At 46.0% G+C, this 22290-nt stretch overlaps 1 protein-coding gene across 1 annotated transcript; it reads right to left on the reverse strand.

Annotated features, from left to right (window-relative positions):
• Nucleotides 1-237: 237 nt before the first annotated feature.
• On the reverse strand, nucleotides 238-16586 carry LOC121583291 (smoothelin). Its single transcript, XM_041899472.1, has 8 exons — nucleotides 16409-16586; nucleotides 6659-6822; nucleotides 6484-6559; nucleotides 6176-6304; nucleotides 5932-5986; nucleotides 5682-5802; nucleotides 1362-1513; nucleotides 238-1085 (listed from the first exon to the last, which is right to left on the reverse strand). Exons 2-8 carry the CDS (start codon nucleotides 6800-6802, stop codon nucleotides 938-940), a joined length of 825 nt encoding a protein of 274 aa, XP_041755406.1. The 5' UTR covers nucleotides 6803-6822; nucleotides 16409-16586; the 3' UTR covers nucleotides 238-937.
• Between the last annotated feature and the right edge of the window lie 5704 nt (nucleotides 16587-22290).

Here is a 22290-nt window from a genome sequence, read left to right on the forward strand (position 1 = left end):
GGGGAGGCGCATGCAAGCAGATGAGGAAATCTGGCTAGGATGGAAGAAATTATATAGTAAAACCTGTAAAAGTGCGATTGTGAACCAGGGAAAAAATGCACAGCCCTCCCCTGTGCCCAATAAAAAAACACAAAACCCTCCCCAAAACAAAACACTCACCTATTTTGGACCCACCCAATAATGAAGGTAAAAACATTTAAACCATTCACAATGAAAATAAAAATGCAGAACAAGGTATTGCAACTCTGTGTTTATATAGTATGATTCTAGTCTGTCACTGAGCACATGGTGGTCCCAAGTAGCCTATAATTAATCAGTCTTACTGTGAGCCACCGCCTTTAATTTGCCCTGGACCAAGATGCAGTTTTGTGTGTAGTAAACTTTGATGGAATAGACTTCAGCGATATTTGCAATTTTTTGACAGTTACCAAGTACAGTAATGATTGGGGAACAATCCTCTGTCAGGCTGAAAATGGTATGGGTTCCCCATAATAGAAATGTAGTAGGCTTACTCTAAAATGTGATCAGAACAAAATAAATGTTCACAAATCAAATCACATCATTCACATTATATTTGACCTCATGTACAGTATCTGTAACCCATACATAGCCTACACACAAAAAGGTATTGCAGTCAGGGCACAGCACCGCAGCACCACAAAAAGCCATTCACAGATTCACTATGGCTCTGACTAAGATTAATGTAGATGTGTAATCTCAGTGGAATGTATTGATCCTAAGTGCCAGCAGTCCTCTAAAAACATACACAGATAAGTGTAAGCACACACAAACCAATACAAAGATATCCACAGGCACACACAGTTAATCAAAATCCCAGCTATGTGCTTACAAGCTGCTGCGGCAAACTGCATAGTCTTATATCCCCTCCCCATGGCACGTGGACACAACATGTATTTATTTTTGTGAAACAGTGTATTTAGAGTTTCTTTTTAGTTTTAACTAGGCCCTTCTCCACCAGGCATCGGTATAACTCCTGGATGTATGTGTACACACACTTCCAGTCAGGCTCATGCATCCGCAGCAAGTCTTCAACATCCAGCAGAGGGGGGCAATCTGCCAGCCTCCTGCAGCGAAAGGAGGTGAGAGGAGAGAGACACAGGCCTGAGCAATCACAATCCTTAACCAATGTCCCGAGGCAGGATCCACTGGCAGCTGAGCTAGAGGACACTACAGGGGAGTTTTATCTGAAAAACTGTTTTTGTGTCAAGTTTAATCTATCACTGCACAGCCCTTGGGGCCTTCATATGCATAAATGAGGAGAAAGTGCATTTTGTCAGAGTAGGTTTCTGTGGCTGTATGTGTGTTTCAATGTTTGTTTAGAAGAGATATAGGGAACTCACTCTGCAGTGCTGAAGGCCAGCTCAAAGTTGTCCTTGCGTGCGTTGGGGTTGAGGATGGAGTACTCAAATGCATCTGGGAAGAACCTGTGCACCAGGGCACAGAACGCTATGCCATCACTCCAACTGGAGGAGAAGTTGTGGATTTCCACCCCCTGCATGGAGTAAGGGAGGAGGGGACAGAGAAAGAGAAAAACAAAGAGGGCGGGGAGAGTGTGGATTTACAAAGACAATTATATAGTATTATTGGTATGCTGGGGACACAATAGGACATTAATGTAGACATAAGATAGAGAGTGTACAATATTCCCTGCCGTTCTGGTTGCTACGTCACTCACCTGTTTATGTACATGCAGACATTTGCATATCTTCAGGTCAGAACCTGCCTGAACTTGTTGAGGACTCAACACATTTCCCCCTGGCGCACCTTGCCTTTTGTTGTTTCCATACTGATAATAACTTTGTACATGTGTGCGTTCATACAACGAAACCACACACACACACACTTACAAACAGTATTCAACATAATTTGCCATTAGACATCATAACTGTCTGGAACTGGAGTTTCTGACATCTTTCTTACCGAAGATTGAGGGCAGCTTTTGTATGACTAGCAACATTTAGTGAACATACACTCCTTTACAAGTGGTCCCTAGAGACGGATTAGTACATCAGCTGCGCTAAAGGCATACTCCAGTGACTATTATGATGGAAAACAGCAGGGCCCGGTGGATCCCGACACATCTGGATGACTATGTGTTGAGCTTCCCTCCTAATCACCACGTTCCACCAGCGATGATGGAGCCATCATACGTGACAACAACAGCAGCATCACTCCCCAGTCAGTAGTGCTGAACCGAAATTTCAGTTATTTTTCAGTCTTTAAACAACAAATTGACCTATGTCGGTTCAATTATTTGAATACCATTTCGTTCGTTTTTTTCTGTGAGCTCAATGTGCAGTCTCTCTAGAGATAAATCAGATCAAGCCCTGACTTGTATTAATTGTTTTATTCTGTGTTGTTACAGCATTCAACCCATATAATGCATAGTGCATTTAATGTTTAATTAAAAAATAATAATCGAACTGAAACTGAACCGACCTCAAAAAGCACCAATTGCTCAGCACTACCAGCCAGGGGACCTGCGTCAACGATTCAACTCCCCACGTCCAGGAGAGAGAACATGAGGACGAGAGATGGTGACGCATGGAGGCATGTGTTATGGACATGAGCAAGCAGATGAAGGAACTCTCAGTTGTTATGGGCAACGCAGCACGAGCGCCCTACCCCCACAACAACACGTATCCTTATATCAACAGCCCATACCAATACCCCTCCTACATCTCGCAATACAACAGCTTCCCTCACATGGAGCCTATCCCCATCAAACACTAATACCGGAAGTCAGCCCAATTCACTCCCTAGTGAGAACTACTCAAGTTGAACTGACACAGCTGGTTCCAGCTCCTCAGCCCGGGCCCCAGCCATTCCAGCCAGCATCACCGATTGGGCCACCGCCAGGTCTAGGTCCAGCTCAGCCTGCCCAGAGACCTCCACATCCTGGGCCACAGCTACTAGATCCAGCGCAGCCTGCCAAATCACCTCAGCCCGGGCCACAACCAGCTCCTCAACCCGGGCCACAACCAGCTCCTCAACCCGGGCCACAACCAGCTGCTCAACCCGGGCCACAACCAGCTCCTCAACCCGGGCCACAACCAGCTCCTCAACCCGGGCCACAACAAGCTCCTCAACCCGGGCCACAACCAGCTCCTCAACCCGGGCCACAACCAGTGCCACAACCCGGGCCACAGCCAGCTCCTCAACCCGGGCCACAACCTGCTCCTCAACCTGGGCCACAACCAGCTCCTCAACCCGGGCCACAACCAGCTCCTCAACTCGGGCCACAACCAGCTCCTCAACCCGGTCCACAGCCAGCTCCTCAACCTGGGCCACAACCAGCTCCTCAACCCGGGCCACAACCAGCTCCTCAACCCGGTCCACAGCCAGCTCCTCAACCCGGGCCACAACCAGCTCCTCATCCTGGGCCACAACCAGCTCCTCAATCCGGGCCACAACAAGCTCCTCAACCCGGGCCACAGCCAGCTCCTCAACCCGGGCCACAGCCAGCTCCTCAACCCGGGCCACAACCAGCTCCTCAACCCGGGCCACAACAAGCTCCTCAACCCGGGCCACAACCAGCTCCTCAACCCGGGCCACAACCAGTGCCACAACCCGGGCCACAGCCAGCTCCTCAACCCGGGCCACAACCTGCTCCTCAACCTGGGCCACAACCAGCTCCTCAACCCGGGCCACAACCAGCTCCTCAACTCGGGCCACAACCAGCTCCTCAACCCGGTCCACAGCCAGCTCCTCAACCTGGGCCACAACCAGCTCCTCAACCCGGGCCACAACCAGCTCCTCAACCCGGTCCACAGCCAGCTCCTCAACCCGGGCCACAACCAGCTCCTCATCCTGGGCCACAACCAGCTCCTCAATCCGGGCCACAACAAGCTCCTCAACCCGGGCCACAGCCAGCTCCTCAACCCGGGCCACAGCCAGCTCCTCAACCCGGGCCACAACCAGTGCCAAAACCCGGGCCACAGCCAGCTCCTCACCCTGGGCCACAACCTGCTCCTCAACCCGGGCCACAACAAGCTCCTCAACCCGGTCCACAGCCAGCTCCTCAACCCGGGCCACAACCAGCTCCACAGCCACAGGCTCCTGCACCATATCCCGTGCCACAGTATCCAGTGCCACCCTACTGTCCGCAGCTAGCACCATAGTATCCATTGCCTCCATTTGTACCTCAGCCTCAGCCTATGCCACATGATGGAGATGGCCATTGCGTCATTCTACAGGATACCCAAGCCTAAACTCACCATCTTCAGCTCTGGCAAGGAGAGTGACTTTGTCATGTTAATGAAGGGACTGGACAGTGTACTTGGCCCACATAGGCACCTAACAAAGGACTACAAATAACAGGTGCTGCTGGATCCCCACAGCTTCCCAGCGCCTACCATGTGGCTAAACCCAACACCATATACCAAGTCTAAGCAGGCACTTTAGCAGAGGTACGGTACAACACAGAAAACTGGTCCAGTGAGAACTAAAGGCTATCCTGAACTCTGCCAGCATCGCCCAGGGGTTTTAAGATTTCGCCTCAGCTGTCAACACACTAGTCCCTAGGCCCTGATTGGTGAACCACTGATAGCTCTTGGTCTGTTGGCAAGGTTAGGGATACTCACACAGTGCTTTTATATAATAATAATTACTGTATAAATTAACATTCACATTGTGATTATGTGTGTCAAATATGTCAATTGAAAACACTGTGTGTTTTATAAATATGCCAACAAACAAAGAGCTATGAATGGATCAGTGGTTCACCAATCAGGGCCTTGATTGGCTCAGCAACAGTAACAAGGCATGTTACTTCTTGGGGGAGAACGTTTCTTTGGTTCCATCAGGTGATGTCCTGACAACTGATACACAGAAATGTTCTTGCAATATTCCCATTAAACTAGTCTAGAACATTATTATCTTATATTCTGAGAACATGGCAACCATGTTCTGAGTATGTTTGATGTGACGTTGATGGAATATTCTCCTAACCCTCAGAAAACTAGACACATGTTCTTGCAAGGTCCCATAAAACGCGTCTAGAACATTAATGTTGTATATTCTGAGAACATTGTAAATGTTCTCCTAACTTCAACGACAAAACATGCTAAAAAGGATCTCAGAAGGTTTTTGCTAACATAGATAGAACGTTCCCCTAACTAACAGAAAACTGGACACTCAAACTTTAGGGGAACATGACTGGTAACATTACAAAAATGTTCTCTCTCCCTAGAATTGTTAGCTGGGCAATACCTGACCAGCTCCAGTGTTGGTTGAGTTAATCATGTACAGCCCCCCAGAACTCTGCGAGGACTTTTAATTTAATTACAAATACGGCTATGTATTTGGGGGCAGCTGTATAATATTCCCTGCCGTTCTGGATGCTACCTCACTCACCTGTTTCTGTGCATGAGTACATATGCATTTGAAATATCCTCCGGTCAGAACCTGACCAAACTTCTTGAGTGCTCAACACACTCACCCTGGCGCACCTTGCCTTTTGTTGTTTCCTTACCAATAATCACTCTGTACATGTGTGCATTCATGCAACAAAACCACACACTTCAACATCATTTGCCATTAAACATCATAACTGGAAATGAAGTTGCTGACATCTTTCCTAACTAAGATTGAGGCCAGCTTTTTGACTAGCAACATTTAGAGAACGTACACTCCTTTACAGAGAGACGTCAGATGCTTACCTCATATGGTTCGGTTTTGGCCCTGCACCAATCCAGTAACATCTGCTTGACATTTTTCATGTTGGGTGCTGCAGCGACAGGGGAAGACTGATGGGCTGTTGCGATAGCTGGGTTGGCCATGCTAGGGACAGAGGATGAACACGTTATTCAACACATTCTTAGAATCACCACGCTGAACAGACATAGACATGCAGAATTTGATCAATCACACGTGAAGCATGGCTGACTGTTAGCTCAAAGACTCACTCACCTGTCAGTTGTCTTAGACAAGGAGCTGGTGGTTGATGCAGAAAATTGGCTGTGCACTGCAGTGAAACAGAAGGGGACAGCAAGAAAGAGGTAGGGAGTGATTTTGAGAAGGGGAAAAGTTAATCTCTCACAATTCCACTTTGATTTGAAAGCTTGAAGTGTGTGTGTTTGTGGGTGTTTGTGAGTGGCGCGCATGTGTGTGTGTGTGTGTGTGTGATGTGTCCTGGTGAGGATATGATACTCACTGTGGGATTTATGCTGGTGGTTGCTGGTCTGGCCTCCTCTGTTCATTCCCATTCGTCCTGTGCCTGCTTTACTCAAAGCCTGCTGTCTCAGGTCATCTTGCCTTGACCCCCGCTCTTTCTCACGCTTCTCTTTAGAGAGGATGAGAGAAGTAGAAGGAGAAAAAGAGTAGTAGTATAGAAATTCGAAGGACAGCGAATAGACATTAGAAAGGATTGTCAGTAGTGATAGGTACTAGAAGAGCTGGGAGAGTGAGAAAGCAAAGATGTGATCCTGTCAAATTTCACGTTGAAGTTCTCTCTGATCTTACCTCTCTTCTTCTTGAGCAGGTCCCTCAATGCAGCGCGGATCATTCGCCTTTCATCAAAATCCACTGCTTTATCCAACTGTCAGAGATAAACACACATAGAAACCAATAGATGAGAAGGCCAAAATCAACCCAACCACTGCATGTCTATGTGAAGGACGCACTGCTAGTAACCCACCAGTTTATTCAGGACTTCTTCATCCTCAATCGCAGCTAGCTGCTGACTGGTCAGTGTGCCTGACGGAGTGTCACTGGGGGTCGTCTCGGAGGTCTCGTTGGCAGACACAGCCACCGCTGCTCCCTCATCAGGTCCCTCCTCCATGTCCAATATACTGTATGGGACTTATAAAGAAGGTGGATAATGGAGATAAGGGGGTTCCAACTGCAAGAACTCCTACACAAATATTTAAAGAGCCAGAGCAAATAACGTTGTTAGTTTGAATATCATCCATCATTGATGGATCCATGGCAAGCAGTTGCATAGTTGGAAAACATACATGGGTGTCACGTCTCCTCCCGTTGCTCCCCTCCGGCGCTCTGATTCGCGGGTCTACTGAGCCACCGGTCTGAGTGCACCACCTCGGCAACACTAGAATGGAAACCCAATGCACCCTAATCACCACCCCTATTTATCCCTGGACTGTTCTGTAATATGTTGTATGTGATTGTTTTTGCTTTGGTCATGTACTCTCACTTTGTTAATTCTCTTTGTCATTGTTTGAGCAAACCTTGACCATGTTAATTCCTGCGTCTGCGTCCTGCCTCTTCGTACCCTCAGTACTCGTCACAGAATCACACACCAAATGAAAATGGAGGCGGCAGGAGTTTCCCAGTGCCTCGACCAGCACCAGCAGCAGCTTGCCCAGTTGAACGTCGCCATGCAGGAAGTACTCCAAACACTGCATAATCTGCCCAGCGCTCCGGTTCTACCTCAGGGAGGGGCGAGTGCCTCCAATCCACCTGTCCCCGGGCTATCACCCACTTCTGCGGGAACCCTTGCCCTACCGGAGTGCTTTGACGGTAAAACTACTAAATGTAGAGGCTTCCTGCTACAAGTGTCACTTTATCTGGCGCGTCACCCTGAGGCATATCCATCTGACCAAGCCAGGATAGCGCTGGTGATTTCACTTCTTAAGGGGAAGGCGCTGGATTGGGCCACGGCAGTCTGGGAAGGAGAGGAGGCAGTGGCACTACCCTACCCCACCTTCCTCGCTTGGTTCAGGGCGGTGTTTGATCATCCCACGGAGGGAAAGGACGGGGGTGAGCGTCTCCTCCATCTACAACAGGGAGAGGGGCCCGCGTCCGAGTACGCTCTTAGCTTTCGTACGATGGCGGCGTCTTCCGGCTGGAATGAGCGTGCTCTGCGCACGGCCTTCGGAAGAGGCTTACGGGAGGATGTTAAGATGGAACTCGCATGTCGGGACGATGAGCTGGACCTTGATACCCTTATCCCCACGTCCATCCATCTTGACGAAATGTTGCGAGAGAGACAGCGTTTCCAACACCTCCCGGAGCTTCGACGCTCACCCCATCTAAGCTATGGAAGCCGCCCTGATTCCTCACCCATGGTGGATCCCTATGTAGGCGGTATGACTCCCGTCGGCGCTCCGTGAGTGTGACGTCATCTCCTATCACAAAACCATTGTTTTTAGTTCCCATAATGGTTACTGGTTATTACTTATCTTCCATTTCTACTGCAATGATAGATTCCGGATCAGCGGGGAACCTTATAGATAGGGAGCTGGTTTCTGAATGGGGGTTGTCCACCGTCCCACTGCCATCTCCGCTACACGTCACCTCATTAGACAATCAACCCCTTGGGTCAGGCACCATTACGCACGTCACTCTCCCCATCACCATCACCATCCCACACTACCGGAGCACCACGAGGAGCTGTCATTCCACATCGTCAGGTCACCCCTTCACCGGATGGTCTTGGGATTGCCCTGGCTCAGACTACACAACCCCACCATCAATTGGATCACCAAGAGGGTCACAGCCTGGTCTACCTCATGCCGGAAGACCTGCCTGCCGGTGGTTTGTTGTTCCACGTCAGTGGAGAGTCCGGAGTCCGCCCTCCAGCCCAACATTCCACATGAGTATGCAGATCTCTCCGATGTCTTCTCTTCATCTAAGGCTACGTGTCTCCCTCCTCACATGCCCTGGGACTGCGCCATTGACCTGCTGGAGGGACAACACCCCCCGAAGAGTTGCATTTACCCCCTTTCCATGGCGGTGACTGAGGCCATGGAGAAGTATGTGGCGGAGACCACAGGGGTTCATCAGACGCTCTACCTCTCCTGCCCCAGCCAGCTTCTTCTTCGTGGCTAAAAAAGATGGAGGACTGAGACCATGCATTGACTACAGGGGGCTGAACGCAGTCACCACCAAGTACCGGTACCCCCTCCCTCTGGTTCCGTCGGCCATCGAGCAGCTACGAAGGTCCGGTACTTTACCAAGTTGGACCTGAGGAGTGCCTACAACCTGATCCGAATCCGGGAAGGAAACGAGTGGAAGACGGCATTCAGCACTACCTCAGGCCACTATGAATACTGCGTCATGCCCTACGGCCTCACCAACGCACCATCTGTGTTCCAGTCCTTCGTCAATGATGTGTTCCGGGACATGCTGAGTAGACAGGTGGTGGTGTACATTGACGATATCCTGATCTACTAGGCTACGTTCGAGGAGCACGTCAGGGACGTCCGAGCTGTCCTACTCCGCCTCCGGGAACACAGCCTGTTGGTGAAAGGGGAGAAATGCGAATTCACCAACAGGCCATCTCCTTCCTAGGATACAGGATCAGTCCTCAGGGGGTGTTCTTGGAAGGAGTGAAGACGGACGCCGTCAGGTCATGGCCAGTTCCCACCACCATCAAGGGCCTACAGAGCTTCCTGGGCTTCGCCAATTTCTACCGGCGTTTCATCAGGTCCTTCAGCTCCATAGCCGCCCCGCTCACCTCTCTCCTTAAGGGTGGGCCTCAGAAGCTGACCTGGAACCCTGAGGCTGACGATGCCTTCAAGAGGCTGAAGGAGAGGTTCACCACAGCGCCCATCCTAAAACACCCAGATCCCTCTCAACCTTTCATCCTGGAGGTGGACGCATCAGAGGAGGGTGTGGGTGCTGTCCTCTCCCAGCGGCACGGTAAGCCAGAGAAAATGTATCCCTGTGCCCTTTTCTCTAAAAAGCTTACCCCTGCAGAGAGGAACTATGGAGTTGGAGACAGGGAGCTGTTGGCGGTGGTCCTCGCTCTGGAGGAATGGAGACACTGGCTGGAGGGCACAGTCCATCCATTCCGGATTCTTACTGACCACTGGAATTTGGAGCATATATGGGCAGCGAAACGGATGAACTCTCATCAAGCCAGGTGGGACCAATTCCTTACTCGATTTCAATTCATTCTGTCCTACTGCCCAGGATCCCAGAATGTGAAAGCTCCAGGATGCACCATACCGGAGAAAGGAAGGATCTGGGGGGCCCTATCCTGCCCTCGTCTCTCATCGTTGCCCCTGTCGTTTGGGATGTGGATGAAGACATCCGCCTGGCGGCTCAGGAGGACCCGGCGCCTGCCATCGCCCCTCCGGGGCGCGTGTATGTACCCACCAGTGTCCAGGACCGCCTGCTGATCTGGGCGCACACCACCCTTACGGCAGGGCACTCCGGTATTACGCGCACCCTGCATTCTCTAGCACAAAAGTACTGGTGGCCCACCTTGGCTTCTGATATGTCCTGCTATGTCAACTCCTGTTCCGTATGTGCCCAAACAAAGACAACTCAGAACGCCCTGGCAAATAAACTAGTTCCTCTCCCAGTGCCTCAGCGACCTTGGTCACACCTGTCCATAGACTTTGTCACCGACCTTCCACGTTCTGACGGCTTCACCACAGTCATGGTGGTCGTAGATCGGTTCTCCAAATCATGCCGTTTTTTGCCACTAACTGGTCTTCCTTCTGCTCTCCATGTCGCTGAGGTCCTGTTCCAACAGGTCTTCTGGCATTATGGACTTCCGGAGGACATCGTCTCGGACCGTGGCCCCAAATTCACCTCCCGAGTGTGGAAGGCTTTCCTGGAGAAGATCGGGGCCACGGCCAGCCTCACTTCCGGGTATAGGCCTCAGTCGAATGGGCAGGTGGAGCGCATGAACCAGGAGCTGGGAAGGTTTCTTCGTTGCCACTGTCAGGACCGGCAGGGTGAGTGGGTTCACTCCCTTCCAGTGTATCCTGGGGTACCAGCCGGCCCTGGCCCCTTGGACACCCAGCCAGACCGATGCGCCCGCTGTCGACGAGTGGTTCCACAGGGCCGGACAGGTCTGGGACGCCGCCCATGTCCATCTCCAGAGAGCTATTCGTCGGCAGAAGGACCAAGCCGACCGCCACCACAGTGAGGCCCCTGTATTCCAGCCTGGGGACCTCCCTCTCCGCCTGCCCTGCAAGAAACTGAGCCCCCGAATTTTCCAGCAAAACAACAGGTGAGATGTGCATCCTTCAATGATAATTGAACTACATATTACAGTACAATACAGTATGTTTACATTTTTACATGTACTGACATTTTGAAATATATTGATTGTTTTGTGTTTTTCAGTAGGATCCAAAGGTTGCCTCCCACAGGAGGGAGAGACAGAATATTATCAGATGCGCAGGAAATTGCCATTGTTGACATGGTAATTAGCAACAATGCAATAAAACTGCGGGAAATTCAGAACAGAGTGCTGGCAGACAATATCACTTTTGGGAATGTGAATACGGTCAGCACAACGGCAATTGCCAGAGTCCTAGACAAACATAAAATAAGGATGAAGCAGTTGTACACTGTACCCTTTGAGAGAAATGGTGAATGTGTGAAAGAACTCCGGTATCAATATGTCCAGGTAAGATGTCTGTTCAATAACCAAACAGGGTACATACACAGCTATGCATAATGTAAAGTACTGTAAAACTGTGGATTTACTGTATTTTAGAGAGTAATGGAGATGGAAGCCAGACAAACTGCACATACATTCATCTTTGTGGATGAAGCTGGATTCAACCTGGCAAAAACACACCGCAGGGGAAGAAATGTGATTGGACAGAGAGCAACCGTGGATGTCCCAGGCCAGAGAGGAGCTAACATCAGAATGTGTGCAGCACTGTCCAATGATGGTTTTCTGTTACACAAACCACTCATTGGCCCCTACAATACAGAGAGGCTCATTTCTTTTCTGGATGACCTGCATAATCGACTTGTGCCAGCGGAGGAGAGAGGGGCAAGAAACTCCCCTACCTTCGTTGTTGTGTGGGACTCTGCTGCAGTCACAGACTGGTTTGCTGCACATCCCAGGATGTCAGTACTATTCCTGCCTCCATACTCCCCCTTCCTAAACCCCATAGAGGAGTTTTCTCTGCGTGGAGGTGGAAGGTTTATGACCACCATCCACATGACCAGATGTCCTTACTGGATGCCATGAATGCGGGGTGTGGAGACACTTCTCCTGAAGACTGCAGTGTTGGATTAGACATTCCAGAAGATACTTTCCAAGATGCATTGCCAGAGAAGAAATAATAATAATAAATAATATAATATGCCATTTAGCAGACGCTTTTATCCAAAGCGACTTACAGTCATGCTTGCATACATTTTGTGATAAGATGTGATGTTGATGAAAACTTGTGGCCAAATGCAGGAGAGAGGGAGAACTAGAACCCTCACAGTACTGTACAGTATGAGTGATTATACTATACATGTTGTTGATGTTTTTTTTTTAGTTATTATTGCAGCCCTGGAATTTTGCTTTTTTGTTTAAACTTTTTATTTTTCACAAGTAAATTACTATATGCGAAAATATAGAAAAAAAAGGCTATTGAAGCAATTTGCTGCATTTCTGAATAATTATTGTTACATATAGTTTAGATGCCTTACTCAATGGCACATCACCAGAATGTTCAACTTGTCAGCTCAGGGATTCAAACTAGCGACCTTTTGGTTACTGGCCCAACACTCTTACCGCTAGGCTACCTGCCACCCTGTGTGTGCATGCGTGTGCGTGTGCGTGTGCGCTAGAGAGAAAAATATGTGTAGGTGTGTGGGGAGGAGAGGGATACACCTATCTACAGTAACCATTATCAGTACATACCATCATTCATAAAAGCTAGTTTATAATTACCTTCATAAAACTAACAAGGTTAGGCAGCATTGGCATTTAAGTTTCAACTCCCAGTGATGTGCAAAGAGCAGAGTTGTCATAATGTAAACGCATAACACCATCTGTTCAACCTGTAGTCTGTTCAGTAATCTGAATATAAACAGTGATGGAGTCATGCTCCTCTAGAGAACTGTTTGATTTAATACTGAAGTGCCGTTCTTATTCTCTCAGCAACCGGCCTAGAGCAGCACACAAACAGTATAAAACATGTACAAATATAGTATTGTAGCTTCGCTCATTTTAACATCAATCATCCATGAAATTTGCACAAGTACATAGAAAGAGGAAAAATAGAAATACAGACGCACAGACTGACATAAATATCCAAACAGTAACTATACATACAGTACATGAAGCATAACGTCAAATCATTTAGAGGAAGATAAACCTACTGGGCACACCACGTCATTTTAACATGGATAATTGGGTTGAGACTTTGATCAGTGAGATTACAACCTATTTTCACCCACTCAAAAAGAGAGCCAAAAGTTTGCTGAATTTCCAATGTGTTATCACGATGCCTTCAACCATCTAAAAGCGCAACCAAATTCCAATGGAAAAACAATGTCTGATGTTTGGTTTCGTTGTCATGCAAATGTCTATCACTGCGCTTTCAACCAAGTTCAAATGCGAATACAATGTCAGATATTTTGTTTATCACTGTGCTTCATCTAATAGCAGAACCAAATGACGTGGTGCAAGTGATCAATAACGTTTGAAATACTGCACAGATTATTACAGCAATTGTGAATATCTCCATAGACCTGCGATGACCTATGCATGATATCTTGAACATGCATGCTTTATATGATTACAAAATAAGAAATGTATAGTTACAGTAACCTCAAAATGTGACCATGGATGTGTTACTCATTTTAAGGTTGAATATTACATTAGTTTGCAAGATAGCCTTAACTTTAGGCTATTTACTGTATTAAAAAAGTAATATTGAATTGTATTTGGTTGTCAACGCAACCAAATATCAACATTTGATGGAGATTTATTTTCCATCTGTCCCACTGACTTAGTCTGGCTTTAATTCCAGTTTGTTTATAAATTAATAATTGATATATTGGATTCACATCTCCCTCTCAACCACACATCTAAGTTAGCTTTCCTGCAGTCAATGACCAAAAGCACCCTCTTTGGCCTCATGGGTGGAATGTTATACATATTTCTCATAATTTTATCATTAATAAATATTTTTTAAAATACCACGAAAATCTGGTGTTTCTATGTCAAACAGTTTTGTTATATTTCAGTCTTCTGTGATGTATATAAAGTGTAAAGTATGTAATACATTTGAACTCTATATCTGACATGGTACAGGTGTCCCTTTTTTTAAGCCCATAACCATGTGGGTGAGGTGTACACTTTTAATCCCAAAAATATATATATATATATTTTTGATTTGTTGAAGACTACCAAAAATCACTATGTGTGACCCTGGTTTAGCCCACTGCAGTAAAAGGTTAAAGAATAGGACTAAATCAAATCAAAGTTTAAATCCACTTTAAATGCTACTAAATAGCATCATTCATGATATACAGTGGGGGAAAAAAGTATTTAGTTAGCCACCAATTGTGCAAGTTCTCCCACTTAAAAAGATGAGAGAGGCCTGTAATTTTCATCATAGGTACACGTCAACTATGACAGACAAAATGAGAAAATAAAATCCAGAAAATCACATAGTAGGATTTTTAATGAATTTATTTGCAAATTATGGTGGAAAATAAGTATTTGGTCAATAACAAAAGTTTCTCAATACTTTGTTATATACCCTTTGTTGGCAATGACACAGGTCAAACGTTTTCTGTAAGTCTTCACAAGGTTTTCACACACTGTTGCTGGTATTTTGGCCCATTCCTCCATGCAGATCTCCTCTAGAGCAGTGATGTTTTGGGGCTGTCGCTGGGCAACACAGACTTTCAACTCCCTCCAAAGACTTTCTATGGGGTTGAGATCTGGAGACTGGCTAGGCCACTCCAGGACCTTGAAATGCTTCTTACGAAGCCACTCCTTCGTTGCCCGGGCGGTGTGTTTGGGATCATTGTCATGCTGAAAGACCCAGCCACGTTTCATCTTCAATGCCCTTGCTGATGGAAGGAGGTTTTCACTCAAAATCTCACGATACATGGCCCCATTCATTCTTTCCTTTACACGGATCAGTCGTCCTGGTCCCTTTGCAGAAAAACAGCCCCAAAGCATGATGTTTCCACCCCCATGCTTCACAGTAGGTATGGTGTTCTTTGGATGCAACTCAGTATTCTTTGTCCTCCAAACACGACGAGTTGAGTTTTTACCAAAAAGTTCTATTTTGGTTTCATCTGACCATATGACATTCTCCCAATCCACTTAAGGATCATCCAAATGCACTCTAGCAAACTTCAGACGGGCCTGGACATGTACTGGCTTAAGTAGGGGGACACGTCTGGCACTGCAGGATTTGAGTCCCTGGCGGCGTAGTGTGTTACTGATGGTAGGCTTTGTTACTTTGGTCCCAGCTCTCTGCAGGTCATTCACTAGGTCCCCCCGTGTGGTTCTTGGATTTTTGCTCACCGTTCTTGTGATCATTTTGACCCCACGGGGTGAGATCTTGCGTGGAGCCCCAGATCGAGGGAGATTATCAGTGGTCTTGTATGTCTTCCATTTCCTAATAATTGCTCCCGCAGTTGATTTCTTCAAACCAAGCTGCTTTCCTATTGCAGATTCAGTCTTCCCAGCCTGGTGCAGGTCTACAATTTTGTTTCTGGTGTCCTTTGACAGCTCTTTGGTCTTGGCCATAGTGGAGTTTGGAGTGTGACTGTTTGAGGTTGTGGACAGGTGTCTTTAATACTGATTGAACAAGTTCAAACAGGTGCCATTAATACAGGTAACGAGTGGAGGACAGAGGAGCCTCTTAAAGAAGAAGTTACAGGTCTGTGAGAGCCAGAAATCTTGCTTGTTTGTAGGTGACCAAATACTTATTTTCCACCATAATTTGCAAATAAATTCATAAAAAATCCTACAATGTGATTTTCTGGATTTGTTTTTCTCAATTTGTCTGTCATAGTTGACGTGTACCTATGATGAAAATTACAGGCCTCTCTCATCTTTTTAAGTGGGAGAACTTGCACAATTGGTGGCTGACTAAATACTTTTTTTCCCCACTGTATGAGTGATAAAGTATGGTCACATTTCATTTGCTCTGTTAAACCTACCCTTTGGAATGACTTCGATAGCAACAGTGAATCTATTTAATGTTTTAGTGGAGATCTCGCAACAATTATTCTCACCGTACCACATTGGTAATAATCAGTGACACTTCCGTGACATATCATGGCTAAGCAGGGCTGGGCTTGGTTAAAACCCTGGATGGGAGACCGAAGGGTACTGTAACTGTAGATATATACATTCTCCAGTAAGAGGTGCTTCCTAGCCTATAGTTTTTTTATGATAGCGGATGTAACGTTGAAGATCTGACGTTGTTTTAAAGGTACATATTCAACATATTTTATACAAGGTTTTTCTATGTTGAAATTTGGATACCATGATGACATAATCCTGTGGTTGAAATTTCACCCTCAAAACCGTTGATGACTTTTTAAAATCCATATATTTTCCACGTAGATTCTACGTCACAATACGTCGACAAATTACATGGAAACAATGTTGATTCAACCAGTTTCTGCCCAGTGGGAAGGCTGTTACAGGAATTGAGATAGAAGAGACAGCAGGGGAGTTGGAGTGAAAGTGTCACAGACCTACCTGTTCTCTGGGTTCTGTCTGTGTGTCTTAGGGGACAACGCAGCAGCTGTTTGCAGCAGGTGATGAAGACTTCCGTTTCCCTTCGATGTTCAGTGTTCAGTACCCCTGTCCCACTCTCTCCTCTTCCTCAGACTTGCACATGGGAGTGCTCAGCCCTAACACCACACCCCCTGCCTCAGCGTTGGACCAGAATGGATGTTTTGGGGGGAGAGGGGTACTGGTGAAAATAACTTCTCAGGGCAAGGAGGAGGAGGGAGGAGAACAGACTGAATTGTGGGACTGTCTGTCCTCCCCTCCCTCCCTACTTCCTTCAAAACTCTCCTCCTCAATTGACTCTTATGTCATGTAAAACTTTATGAGGCATAACTAGATAGATTACCATTTCTTTGTAATGACACAATTTTGACACAAATCAAATCAAATGTTATTTGTCACATGCGCCGAATACATCAGGTGTAGACCTTACAGTGAAATACTTACTTACAAGCCCTTAACCAACAATGCAGTTTTAAGAAAGAATACCTAAAAAAATTAATTTAAAAAAAGTAACAAATAATTAAAGAGCAGCAGTAAAATAACATTAGCGAGGCTATGTACAGGGGGTACCGGTACCGAGTCAATGTGCGGGGGCACCGGTTAGTCGAGGTAATTGAGGTAATATGTACATGTGGGTAGAGTTATTAAAGTGACTATGCATAGATAATAAACACAGAGTAGCAGCAGCGTAATAGTAGTGCCTTGCCGTCGGAGGCCGAGCAGTTGCCATACCAGGCAGTGATGCAACCAGTCAGGATGCTCTCAAATAAACTCAGGGGGGTGAGTGAAGTGTTGTTTAGAGAGCCCTATATACACATTATTTGAGAGGAATAGAAAGGGTGAAATGCTGAGCAGAAGGGGGAGCAACAACACTGCCTTATTCAGGCAAAACAGCCAAGGAGTTGTTCAGCGACATCACTCTGTTTACAGAGAGCCAAGACATCCCTGTATGGGAAGAAAGAACACACACACATATTTGGCAGAGAATGTAGATAGAAAAAACAATCTACTCTCATTATGTTATTTTCATACAACAAGGTTGACTGGGGGATTTTGAGGTCAAACATATCAGTAACCAGGGAAATGGCTCCACCATGTACAGTGCCATTGGAAAGTACTCCACATTTTGTTACGTTACAGCCTTAATCTAAAATGGATTAAATGAATTTAAAAAACTCAGCAATCTACACACAATACCCCATAATGACAAAGCAAACAGGTTTGTAGACTGTATAAATGTATAAAAAATAAAAAACAGAAATACCTTATTTACATAAGTATGAGACTCGAAATTGCGCTCAGGTGCATCCTGTTTCCATTGATCATCCTTGAAATGTTTCTACAACTTGATTGGAGAACCTGTGGTAAATTCAATTGATTGGACATGATTTGGAAAGGCACACACCTGTCTATATAAGGTCCCACAGTTGACTGTGCATGTCAGAGCAAAAACCAAGCCATGAGGTCGAAGGAATTGTCCGTAGAGCTCTGAGACAGGATTGTGTCGAGGCACAGACCTGGGGAAGGGTACCAAGACATTTATGCAGCATTGAAGGCCTCCATCATTCTTAAATGGAAGAAGTTTGGAACCACCAAGACTCTTCCTAGAGCTGGCCGCCCGGCCAAACTGAGCAATCGGGGGAGAAGGGCCTTGGTCAGGGAGGTGACCAAGAACCCGATGGTCACTCTGACAGAGCTCCATAGTTCCTCTGTGGAGATGGGAGAACCTTCCAGAAGGACAACCATCTCTGCAGCACTCCACCAATCAGGCATTTATGGTAGAGTGGCCAGATGGAAGCCAGTCCTCAGTAAAAGGCAAATTACAGCCCGCTTGGAGTTTGCCAAAAGGCACCAAAACACTCTCAGACCATGGGAAATAAGATTCTCTGGTCTGATGAAACCAAGAACTATTTAGCCTGAATGCCAAGCGTCGGAGAAAGTACAGAAAGATCCTTGATGAAAACCTGCTCCAGAGTGCTCAGGAGCTCAGACTGGGGCGAAGGTTCACCTTCCAACAGGACATCATTAAGTTTGCCGACGACACAACAGTGGTAGGCCTGATCACCAACAATGATGAGACAGCCTATAGGGAGGAGGTCAGAGACCTGGCTGTGTGGTGCCAGGATAACAACCTCTCCCTCATCGTGCTCAAGACAAAGGAGATGATTGTGGACTACAGGAAAAAAAAAAGAGGACTGAGCAAGCCCCTATTCTCATCGACGGGGCTGTAGTGGAACAGGTTGAGAGCTTCAAGTTCCTTGGTGTCCACATCACCAACAAACTATCATGGTCCAAACACACCAAGACAGTCGTGAAGAGGGCACGACAAAGCCTATTCCCCCTCAGGAGACTGAAAAGATTATGCACCAAAAAGTTATACTGCTGCACCATCGAGAGCATCCTGACTGGTTGCATCACCACCTGGTATGGCAACTGCTCAGCCTCCGACCGCAAGGCATTACAGAGGGTAGTGCGTACGGCCCAGTACATCACTGGGGCCAAGAATCCTGCCATCCAGGACCTCTATACCAGGCGGTGTCAGAGGAAGGCCCTAAAAATTATCAAAGACTCCAGCCACCCTAGTCATAGTCTTCTCTCTGCTACTGCACAGCAAGTGGTACCGGAGCGCCAAGTCTACGTCCAAAAGGCTTCTTAACAGCTTCTACCCCCAAGCCATAAGACTCCTGAACAGCTAATCATGGCTACCCGGACTATTTGCATTGCCCCCCCCCCCCACCCCACCCCAACCCCCTCTTTTACGCTGCTGCTACTCTGTTTATTATTTATGCATAGTCACTTTAACTCTACCCACATGTACATATTACCTCGACTAACCGGTGCCCCCGCACATTGACTCCGGTACCCCCTGTATATAACCTCCCTACTGTTATTTTATTTTACTGCTGCTCTTTAATTATTTGCTTTTTTTATTTAAATTCTTAAACTGCATTGTTGGTTATGGGCTTGTAAGTAAGCATTTCACTGTAATGTCTACACCTGTTGTATTCGGTGCATGCGGCAAATACAATTATATTTTATTTTATTTGACAACGACCCTAAGCACACAGCCAACTCAACCAAATACAGGTGTGCCAAGCTTGTAGCGTCATACACAAGAAGACTCGAGACTGTAATCGCTGCCAAAGGCGCATCAACAAAGTACTGAGTAAAGGGTCTGAATACTTATGTAAATGTGATATTTCCATTATCTTGTATTTTTTGCCATAATGACAAAGCAAAAACCTGTTTTTGCTTTGTCATTATGGGTTATTGTGTGTAGATTGATGAGGAAAATTGAATCAATTTTAGAATAAGGCTGTAACCTAATAAAATGTGGAAAAAGTCAAGGGGTCTGAATGCTTTCCGAAGGCACTGTATGTGGTAAACTGAATAAAATTCATACAGTATTATATACCGGTAGTCTGGCGATCTATTTTACTACAATGTGTTTGGGCTGTTTGTTCAACTGTACTTTATGTGTTTGCTTAATGTGTCTAGACATGCCATTGTCCATTTTGCTAAGCTAAAATAAGACAGGAGACAAATATGTTTTTGAACCAGTATATATGAGCCAGCCTTCCATGATTGTAAAATACATCAATATAATAAAATAATTATTTACATCAAACTTTTGCAGACAACATCAACAGTATATTCACAAGAGCCATATGCTGTAAAGGCAGCATCTCCATAACTCGTCAGTGCAATACAGTGGGGCAAAAAAGTATTTAGTCAGCCACCAATTGTGCAAGTTCTCCCACTTAAAAAGATGAGAGAGGCCTGTAAATTTCATCATAGATACACGTCAGCTATGACAGACAAAATGAGTAAAAAAAATCCAGAAAATCACATTGTAGGATTTTTTATGAATTTATTTGCAAATTATGGTGGAAAATAAGTATTTGGTCAATAACAAAAGTTTCTCAATACTTTGTTATATACCCTTTGTTGGCAATGACACAGGTCAAATGTTTTCTGTATGTCTTCACAAGGTTTTCATACACTGTTGCTGGTATTTTGGCCCATTCCTCCATGCAGATCTCCTCTAGAGCAGTGATGTTTTGGGGCTGTCGCTGGGCAACACGGACTTTCAACTCCCTCCAAAGATTTTCTATGGGGTTGAGATCTGGAGACTGGCTAGGCCACTCCAGGACCTTGAAATGCTTCTTACGAAGCCACTCCTTCGTTGCCCGGGCGGTGTGTTTGGGATCATTGTCATGCTGAAAGACCCAGCCACGTTTCATCTTCAATGCCCTTGCTGATGGAAGGAGGTTTTCACTCAAAATCTCACGATACATGGCCCCATTCATTCTTTCCTTTACACCGAATCAGTCGTCCTGGTCCCTTTGCAGAAAAACAGCCCCAAAGCATGATGTTTCCACCCCCATGCTTCACAGTAGGTATGGTGTTCTTTGGATGCAACTCAGCATTCTTTGTCCTCCAAACACGACGAGTTGAGTTTTTACCAAAAAGTTCTATTTTGGTTTCATATGACATTCTCCCAATCCTCTTCTGGATCATCCAAATACACTCTAGCAAACTTCAGACGGGCCTGGACATGTACTGGCTTAAGCAGGGGGACACGTCTGGCACTGCATGATTTGAGTCCCTGGCGGCGTAGTGTGTTACTGATGGTAGGCTTTGTTACTTTGGTCCCAGCTCTCTGCAGGTCATTCACTAGGTCCCCCCGTGTGGTTCTGGGATTTTTGCTCACCGTTCTTGTGATCATTTTGACCCCACGGGGTGAGATCTTGCGTGGAGCCCCAGATCGAGGGAGATTATCAGTGTCTTCCATTTCCTAATATTTGCTCCCACAGTTGATTTCTTCAAACCAAGCTGCTTACCTATTGCAGATGCAGTATTCCCAGCCTGGTGCAGGTCTACAATTTTGTTTCTGGTGTCCTTTGACAGCTCTTTGGTCTTGGCCATAGTGGAGTTTGGAGTGTGACTGTTTGAGGTTGTGGACAGGTGTCTTTTATACTGATAACAAGTTCAAACAGGTGCCATTAATACAGGTAACAAGTGGAGGACAGAAGAGCCTCTTAAAGAAGAAGTTACAGGTCTGTGAGAGCCAGAAATCTTGCTTGTTTGTAGGTGACCAAATACTTATTTTCCACCATAATTTGCAAATAAATTCATTAAAAATCCTACAATGTGATTTTCTGGAATTTGTTTTCTCAATTTGTCTGTCATAGTTGACGTGTACCTATGATGAAAATTACAGGCCTCTCTCATCTTTTTAAGTAGGAGAACTTGCACAATTGGTGGCTGACTAAATACTTTTTTTCCCCACTGTATGTGCGTTGCTCTGCCCTCATAGCCAGTCAAAGACAACCTCTGTGTGAACAAGCAGCCTGACTAGTCAAACCCAGAGTTGTCAAACTGACTCAGTCTGACAAATCAAACCCAGATCTGTGAAGCTGGTACAGTCTTTATATAGGTATTCTAAGGGCTGTGTGATTAAAAAGTCCCTTATCATCAATTCAAAGTTGCTAAACCAAATTGGCCTTTAGATCAGTAAGCTATTTAACAAACAGATTATAGCAGTTGACCAGTAGACAAACCGTGGTTGTGGGAAGATGCTTTCAACTATTTGATCTCGCTTCAACTGCTAACTTACTTAAGTCATTAAACAATTTGTCTTTAACAAGCCATGTTGAAGACTAAGGTATTTAACTAACATCAATAACAAGATCCTCTCAATAGAACTCTGTTCTCTGTAGCTCAGCTGGTAAGAGCACAGCGCTTGTAACGCCAAGGTAGTGGGTTCGATCCCCGGGACCACCCATACACAAAAAAAAAAAAATATTATGCACGCATGACTGTAAGTCGCTTTGGATAAAAGC

Source organism: Coregonus clupeaformis, chromosome 15 (assembly GCF_020615455.1).
Source record: "Coregonus clupeaformis isolate EN_2021a chromosome 15, ASM2061545v1, whole genome shotgun sequence".
Lineage (NCBI taxonomy): Eukaryota > Metazoa > Chordata > Actinopteri > Salmoniformes > Salmonidae > Coregonus > Coregonus clupeaformis.